The following is a 10,562-nucleotide window of genomic DNA, read 5'->3' on the forward strand; positions in this document are numbered from 1 at the left end:
CAGGGTACGATATATAAAGAGCCATCGGTACCTATTGGGACACCGATAGCACAATAGAATCAAACTTTACGCGATGGATGCCTTAACCTGTATGGTTTAGAACATTATATGCCAGTGTTACTACTTAGAAGTTATATTTCATCTGGAATATGCCAAATTGAATTTTCTGAACACCTTATCACCTTGATAAGTACGGAAAAGGCATCTCAGAGAAACTTAGGTGAGGGCTGCAATATTAGCAGTGATTTCGTATAAAGAAACCAGATTTGGTTCCTTGCACTTGAATATATATGTTCAACGGATATTATCGTCGTTAGCTAGCGTCTTGAGAAAGAAGAGAGCGACTTGAACTCAAAAACTGACAGAAATATTCTGATTTTCTGATGTGAGCGCTCACTCACATGGCGTATACATGTACATGCTCATACACACACAGAGGTCAAACACAGCGTAGTGTGAGCACTCACTCACATGGCGTATACAAGCTCACTTAAACACAGAGAAGTCAATTACCGAGCTATTGTCAGTAGCCTTAGTCGGGATGTCCCTCGGCTCATTATGCGTCTCAAAGGTCGGAACAAAATGGCCATGCGTGGCTGTGGATTCAACCTACCATGGCGATTTCTGCCATGAAGATATCGGGGCGATGACACTGTGCCACGGTTAATTTATGCCTTAGGTGAACAATGAACTATTCTAGTCGAAACTACCTTATTCACGCTGATGCGACCACTGCTGAATAAAGAGTGTACACCTTTCAATTACGGATACCGTAGAAGTCGCTCATTTAATCACTTAGTGATATCGGAAGTACTATTCAAAACAAGGTGTATGGGGTAGGCTAGTAGAGAGCATGTCGCGATTTATGAACGCATGTTGCTAATTTCACTAGTCCATGTTGTTATCTAAAATACATCAAACATCAAGCTTTTTGTGACTATTTAACATGTGCGAGTATACCGGTACTTGTGCATATACTCGTACTGTCGTATCAGTCCAGCCTTCCTTCTTACTATGTGTCTTTTTATCTTTTCAGTTTTCGTAAGTCTATTGTTCAGAAACGAAAACGCAAGGGATTAAGTGAGTTGATCTGTAACTTGAATTCATTGTTAACTTTGAAGTACCATATCAGCTTATTTCAATAGAGGTAGATGCCTGTGTCAATAAAGGCTGGATGAGACAAGATTATGGAACACCGACGCCCAGCGCCCTCTCGTCTTTGATGTTGTTAAATTGATTCACATTAATGTGACAAAATGCCAATGAGGATAAAAAGGTCCACTTTTTTCTGTAAAAACGTTGAAAATAAGCCTTTAAATCAAAAAAGGTTCGCTTATTAGCCGGTCGCAACCTAATAAATCCTGGCTGGTTATCGTCGCTTCTCTCTCCACTCGAGTTCTTCTCTTTCTAGTCTTTCCGTCTCTCCCTCTCCTCTCTTTCTCCCTCGCCCCCTCCCACTCTCACTTGTTCAGTCTGTCAGTCTCAAGTATTCCCCCTCCCTCTTTGCGAAATGTATCAGTATGATACATGACTGACAAAAATAAGCCCTGCAAAAATAAACATTTAAAATAAACTCGAGTCTTGCATAGGCCCAAGCAATCATCAGATTAGCTTGCCATTGTTACGAATGAATAGCATAAATTATCTTCGCTCCAATGCAATTCCTTTGTATTGCATTACACTACATCAATATATAATGACTTTACTTTCAAAATGAGACTTTTTCGTCCTGAAAATTGGGCGCGTTGCATGAACTTCAACATGAGGTAAAATCAGCATATTTCAACGTAGCATCTGCGTTTTATACTACGTTGGAATCCAAAATGGGAAATCGCAATGTCATTTTTGTACGCAAAGTATCACACACATTTCAATGGCAATCTCTGCGTATGGATATCGCGTATAAATTGAGTCGATTTTCAACACATCGCTGTACCTTTATTATAATGCTTTGTTACAAACAAAAAGGATCATAATAGTAATTAGACTTTCCTTCGTATGTTCATTATCACTGACTGTCTTTAAGGGAGGTGCAATGAGCGTGAACCTGGTTTGGATGCAGAGGGAGTGTGCCTGTAACAGACACAGCCACCAGAAAAGGACCAGCTCAGATCGCGCGCCAAATAAGTTTGCAGTCCAGAAATTTCATTTTTTTCTCAGCCTTGCAAAAAATAGGCAGAGGTGAGAATCGAACCCGGGACCTCCGTGTTGTAAAACCTACTGCGTTACCACCGAGCCAACTGACAATTAGCTATGAGAAGTTTGATAGTAATCCTTGATATTGCTGAATAGAATAAATCAATACTGATAGGTCTATTTATCTAATGGACGATGCTATTCAAATTGGCCTATAAACTAGGAATATAATGTGAAATGACTATCAATCGATCAATCAATCAAGTTGTCAAGTTATCAACAATCAATAATAAACCGACGTAGGCCTATCATGGAATATTACTAACTAGGCCTACTAACTAATATACCAAATAAATAAAATAAATAAATAAGTCAGTAAATAAATAAATAGGCATAGGCCTAAATAAATAAATAAATACATAATGCAGAATGCAGTTAGTATTTAAGTTGCAAAATTCCAAACATTCTATTCACACATTCTATTATAATTTTCTGCTATACACGCAAAGGACCTGTGCCTTTAATATGTCCGCGCCTAATCAATAATGAGTCTTTCACCATGCTCACACACCATGTTAAACTATTGTATCCCTGGAGTATTATCTACTGACCAAGTCCTAATAACTCAATGAAATGGATGCTATAACGTACCCAATCAAGCGAACATATCAAGGTCATATCAGGGCGTTATACAAAGAATGGTCAAAGGTCAACGTTTCCAAAGAAGTATAGTAATAGATGTAGACACAAGCTTTCGTGCGGGAAACATAAACACATAGTCGTCAGTCGTGTGGTTTTTATGAGATTTGATACGGCGCTGAAGTCTAATGGCTGTCCCAAAATCAGTACCAGACCCGGTTTCCAGACGGCAATGTGTGTGTTGTTACAAGGAATGCAAACTCATTTTATCAATAAGTGAACCACATAGAGGAATACGACATCTATCGTGAGCCAATCTGCATTCTGTTGCCTACAAAAGCCGACGATCAGGTAAAAATTCTAAAAGCAGCGTGACTAGATATTTGCGTTAATTTCATGATACGTGTAAACGCATTGAAAACGCCAAATTGCAGTCATAAAATATATAATATTAGTAAATCACCCAATCGAATGTTAACGTAGGTATGTGGAAAAGAACTGCAATAACAATAACAAACTATGTGCCCAAAGAGTTGTCTTTGGCATGTCGCTTTTTGAAATATCACCAAAAATATCAAATTTTGGAAAAACGCCCCAAAATTTAAAACAAACACGAACCTTCCAAAATAAATATATATTAGCACTCGGCGGCCCAGTCACTACCTGCCGCTGTGATTTTGGGTAACTGATTGCTGCCCCTCTCCAGATACCGGTACTTCAAGGTCGCTCATACCCCAGCCCTTAACATATTGTGAAATGGACAAATTTTGTGCATTTTCAACGATGTATCTACGTTTATTTTGCACGTGGAAAATCTTCAAAACTGGCTAAATACGTGACCTCGCTTCGATACAGGAGAGTGGTTTTGAATAGATCAACGTAGGTCCGATACCTACGTTTGGAAATCGCAATCTCTCTATTTGGCTATTTCAGACGCTCGTTTCATCGCCAATTATGAAAGACTTTTGCTTATAACTTGGCAACATAGTTAGTATATATTTCAATGTTAGATTTTTTTTACGAGCCAATCACGCCTAGGCGTAAGTGCATATACACCAAACGCCAATTGAAGCCGTACAACTTACCGCGAATTTAATGCGGCCCATACACGATCAATGTTATTGATCAATATTGCGGACCCTAAATGCAGGAGTGGATACAAAAGCTACCATTGTGCGTGTACAATGGTAGATTTTGAATCCACTCTTGTATCAAGGGTCTTTGATATTGATTAAAAAATTGAACGTGTATGGGCCATTTAGACCGTAAAATTTAGACTCTTCTAGATTAGCACCAACCCTCTCATCTCAACTTACCAAAACGAAGACAGAAATGCACTTGCTTCAAATTATTAGTAAGTAACAAAAGGCTAGAATAAAAGATTGGTCACACCTAGCAGGCTAACACTTCATAATAACAATGACTTACGAAAACGAATACGAAAACGAAAACAGAAACTGAAAAGATAAAAAGAGCCTGTGTGCAATTGACCAATTGTATATAAATCACAATTAAGCACTGTACCCAACGCACTGCAGGGTTTATTGTTCTATTGTGTCCGATTAGAGCGCTGACATTGGAAAATGTTGCCAATCAATATTGAAATTGGATGACTTGTGTTTGGCAGGTGTGAAATACATCTGACTGGGTGTTTTAATTACGTAACGCATAAAGGTTTTGGCATCATTGAATGGCTGCCTAGTGCTGTTATGTGTTTAGTTTCTATAATAATAATTATTATTTTCTTTATTCATTCCTTTCTTTTCCTTTCTCTGCACTTATTCTTTCTTATGCCTACATTTAAGGGGCCTATCACTCCCTCGCTCTCCTTGTCCCTCTCTCCCCCTCTCCCCCTATTCCTTTCTTTTTCTTTTTGTCTTCCTCCCCTCCAATCTCGATAGCACATCCGCTTCCCCTCTTTTCACCCCTCGACCCCTCCTTCACTCCCTCACCCCTGGCTTTTAATATGGATATTCGTGAATATTCGTGATATTAAGAAACCCATTTGACTTTACTGAATAGGCCTATAACCATGATAACAACATAATACTGCGAAATAATCAAAATTAATAGAGAGTGACACAGATAGACACGGACCTATATACCTGGCAGCCACTCCGTGTTGTTACGGGTAATCGATCAGCAACTCTATTAAATTTTTGAAAATGAGGTGCCTAAATTAAGGTGAGCGGTAAAGAACTGTACATCGACGGTAAAGTGTGTTTCTGTGTACTGGCGAAGACTTAATCACACCCCTGGGCTGTATGAGAACAAAATGTACCTCTCACTCAATAGTGGGCGCTTTCACATGACTTTCTTTTGATCATTAATTGACAGTACCCTGCCTGGTAAAGCGTTAATACGCTGTCAGGTCAGTTACCGATTTAATGGCGGAACCCTTTTGTCCTGAACAAAACGTACCTCTCGATGAATAGCTTGTCGGCAAATCAAATCGGCACAAAGGAACAATGTGTTACGTAATCTATTGTGTCTCCATCGATAATAGCTCCATGATTGTACCCTCCACTGAATGCAGTATTGTATTTGGTGTCGTTACATTAAGGTTACGTTCACCCTGCTTTCATGCCCAGCGGAGCTCATATATATTGGAATTCCATTAGTTGGAAGACTTTACTATGGAAGTCAGCGGCCTCAGTCCTGCAGCCCTGCCGGGCTTGCGGCCTTTATGTTTTTTAGTCCTGCCGGATGTATGAGGTAGTTTAGTAGAGAGCTCTCACGCTGTATTTTTGTTCTCATTAAACAATATGCTTCGCGTTGTTATTTTAGTGGACAAAGAATGTATTACAATGACCAAGACTAATGTTTTTTGCTTTCCACATTAAGATTCAAAAAGATCAGAATATTCCAATCATTATTTTCATTTCACCTTCCTCAGTAATGCAACTTGTGTTATTTCTTTCAATTAAAGTGTTTTTATCAAACTTGCACTATAGCAAATTAGTTTGGCATACATTCCTGCGTAATGAATTAATTAATGCAGTCAGTAATTGATACTGACATTCGATGATTTTTAGTTGCTTTTAGCATGTTTAGCGAAACTTTTTAAACATGTCATATATTTGGTTTCGGTTTTAAATAACATTAAATGTCATATTTTATAAAGGTCATGAAAATGTGTTAAAACTTCTTTATGAAAACACACTGCAATAATTTCTTTAATGTTGTCAAAATGTTATTGTAAAACATTTTTTTGCCAAATATTTTGTCAACATTTAACGTTAGAATATTGTGCAGTAATTGTGAATACTCTCAATCATCTGGGAATCATACAATGAAGAATAAATTTAATCTATTCAACCAGATTCACGTACCTTGGAGCAACCAACGTTGCGGCCAGTACCACTGACCTTCAGCTGGGTTGTGATGTTATACACCTTGAGACCCGATGACGTCACCCTGTGACGTCATTTGGCGAGGTAGAGTTCTGATGGTTCTGTCCCAGGCGTGTGAGAGGTTGTTTCTGAGGCCTCCACCACGGTTGAGGGATGGTTGTTCTGCTCGCACCCAGATGGCTTCTTTTACTCCCCGTTCGTACCACCGTGCTTCGCGGTCGAGGACTTTGACGTCCTCTAGGTCCACCTTGTGTTTGCTGGCTAGGTGTGTATAAACCGCTGATTCTGCAGGGCCTGAACTAGAGCGCTGATGTTGCTGTAGCCGTTTCTTAAGTGGTTGAGATGTTTCTCCAATATAAGTGTCAGTACAGTTGAAACTCTCCGCGCACTGAATACCATATACAAGTCCACTCTGCCTACCTTTGGGTTGCTTGTCCTTGGGGTGGACTAAGGCTTGGCGTATGGTATTGACTGGTTTAACGTGAGTTGTGATATTATACTCTCTGAATATACGCTTAAGTTTCTCTGATAAATCATCGTGGTAAGGGATTGTAGCACTTGCAGTTCTACCAGAATTACTGTTGGAATGTTTGGTGGGCTCTTTACCGTCTTTTCCACCTGAGTTCAGGGCTTTATCAATTGCCCAGTTCTTAAAGCCACAATGGTGGAGAGCTTTACGCAGGTGATCTTGTTCCGCTTTCTTTTCGGATTCCTTGGTGACAATGGTCTCCGCTCTATGGAAAAGAGTCTTTACCACACCGAGTTTCTGGATTAGCGGATGGTTTGAGTCGAACTGCAAATACTGGTCAGTATGAGTCTGTTTTCGATAAACAGATACTGACAGAGAAAGGTCTTCCTCTACGTGAACGAGACAATCAAGAAAAGCGAGCTTATTGTCTGATAAGCCTTCCTGGGTGAACTTGATATTGGGGTCAACTTGGTTTATGTGGTTGAAAAACCGATCTAGTTCACAGGCTTTAATTAACACCCAGGTATCATCGACATAACGTTACCACTTGGATGGACCGATACCGTCAAACGTCGACAAAGCTACGCGTTCAAAGTTCTCCATATAAAGGTTGGAAATGATCGGAGAAATTGGTGAACCCATCCTGCAACCATGCGATTGTTTGTAAAATTGACCGCCATAGCTAAAATAGGTGTTATCCAGGCACAATTAAAGCAAATCACACAACTGATCCGGAGACAAGTCAGTACGTTCGTGCAAACTCGTATCTTGTCTCAACACTTCGCGTATCGCTTTCACCGCATCAACCGGGGGGATACTGGTGAAGAGTGCCGTAACATCAAATGATGTGATTGTCTCGTCGGGTTCCAGCAATAAGTCACAAATCTTATCAGCGAAGTCTTTGGAATTAAGGATATGGTGCTCCGATTTACCGACTAACGGCCCTAGGATCTTTGCTACAAACTTTGCGATGTCGTAGGTAACAGCGCCGATGCTGCTCACGATGGGCCGTAAAGGGACATTAGCTTTGTGAACCTTAGGAAGACCATAGAATGTTGGGATGGTTTCCGCTGTGGGGTTTAATTGAAGTTTAAGCTTCACATCAATTGCACCGTCCTCATGTAATTCTTTAAGTTTCGCAGTAACTTTGCTCTTACAAGGGCCAGTAGGGTCTCTCTTTAAAGGAGTATAGGTCTTAGTATCCTCCAAGAGTGTCTTTACTTTCTGATCATAGTCTTTTGAATTCAGAACCACTGTACATCTACCCTTGTCAGCTAGGAGGATAGTAATTGAATCGTCTTTCTTGAGACTATCAAGGGCTAAATACTCACTCTTAGTGAGGTTAGATTTCGGCGGTTTTGCACTTAAAATGCTCGCATTCACCCGCTGTCTCAGTTCCTCTGCTCTAGAATATTCCAATTTGGAACTCCTAATCGCCGACTCAGTCGATGTTATGATCTCAGTAACTTGACGACCTTCAATTCGCTTCGATGATACAACGTAATTTAGTCCTTTCTCAAATAAACTGCGTTCGCTATCAGAAATACTGCGATCCGATAGGTTCTTCACCCATCTTTCCTTGACATTGGGACTGGAATTATTGTCCTTACACCTCCAATTTGTGTCTTTATCGGCACGCGAAGCAGCCGAAGCCTTCCACTCAAGCCTGTCGAATTTGGCAACCTGGCGAGTCTTGGTTTTGTCGTGTTGGGCTAACTGCGCATGCTCCGTGAACTCGATGACTCGATTGTAAATTTCCCGGGGTAATTGATCGTTTAAATCACGAGAAATCGCCTCTTTCTTTTTGTTCAAATTATTGATGGTAAAGTTAATTTGTCTTACTCGTTCGTTGAGTAATTTCCGTTCCGTACCGCGAATGATTTTATCTGCACGGGGACCTTTTATATTGGAACTCAGTCTCACACTGCGGGGTGTTAACTCCGATTGTAAACAACGGAGTGTGAACCGTAGGTGATTGCGAAAACTCGCTATCTTCCACGCCGTTTTCTCAAGGTTTCTAGTCAATATAAGGCAATCCTTGCCATAATCCTTTCGTAACAAATTGTGAATACTCTCAATCATCTGGGAATCATACAATGAAGAATAAATTTAATCTATTCAACCAGATTCACGTACCTTGGAGCAACCAACGTTCCGGCCAGTACCACTGATCTTCAGCTGGGTTGAGATGTTATACACCTTGAGACCCGATGACGTCACCCTGTGACGTCATTTGGCGAGGTAGAGTTCTGATGGTTCTGTCCCAGGCGTGTGAGAGGTTGTTTCTGAGGCCTCCACCACGTTGACCCCAATATCAAGTTCACCCAGGAAGGCTTATCAGACAATAAGCTCGCTTTTCTTGATTGTCTCGTTACAATGGTCTCCGCTCTATGGAAAAGAGAAACAGACTCATACTGACCAGTATTTGCAGTTCGACTCAAACCATCCGCTAATCCAGAAACTCGGTGTGGTAAAGACTCTTTTCCATAGAGCGGAGACCATTGTCACCAAGGAATCCGAAAAGAAAGCGGAACAAGATCACTTGCGTAAAGCTCTCCACCATTGTGGCTTTAAGAACTGGGCAATTGATAAAGCCCTGAACTCAGGTGGAAAAGACGGTAAAGAGCCCACCAAACATTCCAACAGTAATTCTGGTAGAACTGCAAGTGCTACAATCCCTTACCACGGTGATTTATCAGAGAAACTTAAGCGTATATTCAGAGAGTATAATATCACAACTCACTTTAAACCAGTCAATACCATACGCCAAGCCTTAGTCCACCCCAAGGACAAGCAACCCAAAGGTAGGCAGAGTGGACTTGTATATGGTACAGGGTGTCCCAAAAATCTCGATACCTTTTTAAACCATTGTATCTTTAAGGAGAAATAGTATACAGAAAATATGAAATCATACAGGATGTCCCAAAAAAAAAGAGGCCCCACATTGCGCCCTCTTTTCTCCTATTTCTGAAAAGTTGATCAAATATATTTTGGTATGTAAAGAAACCTTCAATCGTTAGCTTTAATAAACCAAAACAATTATTTCAATCGGCTCATAACTTCTGAAAATATGTCCTTTTAAAGAAATGTATCCGTTTTTCACTCTGTCCACGGAGGAGGTTTGGCTACTTCAAAGATTGAAAAGTGCATATACCATGCATGAATATAAAACATTCCTCGATGATAACTTTATAAAATAACAACTTTATTTAAGGGAATGGGCTTTACCGGTGGGCTTATGGGTTATGGATTTTGTTAAGTGTCATTAATTTGGGCGAAATTGATGTGGGATGGGACTTCTTTTGCTATACTTGCAATTACTTATGTTTTTCTTGTTTCTTGCTTTCTTTTTATTGACAACATAAGTCATTTCTCTTTTTGGAATAAAAGGTAGCCATGAAAAGGGCTGTTTAGTTTGTCTTTGGTTCTTTTGAAGTGAGTTTACTGTGCTGCTCTGCCCTCTACCTTGTTGCCTCCGTGACGAATACAGGTTTCAGCCTTAGTTCTCATTGCATTATTTGCGTTGCGTACCATCCTTAAGGCCTTGTGCGCCGGATACTTGCGAATGCAGCACTAATACGGGTTTGCGAAGAGGTTTGAAGCTAGCTGGTGATCCTCGCTTATAGTGAATGCTTTCCCAAGACTAATGCTATTATCTATCCATGTCATTAACCGTGTGTTTCGTTTAAATCTTTGATGTAGCCAAACCTCATCCGTGGACAGAGTGAAAAACGGGCACATTTCCTAAAGAGGGCATATCTTCAAAAATTGTGAGCCGATTGAAATAATTGTTTTGGTTTATTAAAGCTAACGATTTAGGGTTTCTTTACATACCAAAATATATTTGATCAACGTTTCAAAAATAGGAGAAAAAGAGGGCGCAATGTGGGGCCTCTTTTTTTTGTTACACCCTGTATTTAGAAAGAGGACATTTGGGCAATTTTTTTGGTACCAAACTTGCTAAT

General features: G+C 40.2%; 1 protein-coding gene across 1 annotated transcript; it reads right to left on the reverse strand.

Moving 5' to 3' along the window:
• Window positions 1-6,162: 6,162 nt before the first annotated feature.
• Window positions 6,163-8,679, reverse strand: LOC140163883 (uncharacterized). The gene is made up of 2 exons (XM_072187197.1): window positions 7,416-8,679; window positions 6,163-6,986 (listed from the first exon to the last, which is right to left on the reverse strand). The coding sequence occupies exons 1-2, from the start codon at window positions 8,677-8,679 to the stop codon at window positions 6,163-6,165; spliced, it is 2,088 nt and encodes a 695-aa protein (XP_072043298.1).
• Between the last annotated feature and the right edge of the window lie 1,883 nt (window positions 8,680-10,562).

Source organism: Amphiura filiformis, chromosome 11 (assembly GCF_039555335.1).
Source record: "Amphiura filiformis chromosome 11, Afil_fr2py, whole genome shotgun sequence".
Classification (NCBI taxonomy): Eukaryota; Metazoa; Echinodermata; class Ophiuroidea; order Amphilepidida; family Amphiuridae; genus Amphiura; species Amphiura filiformis.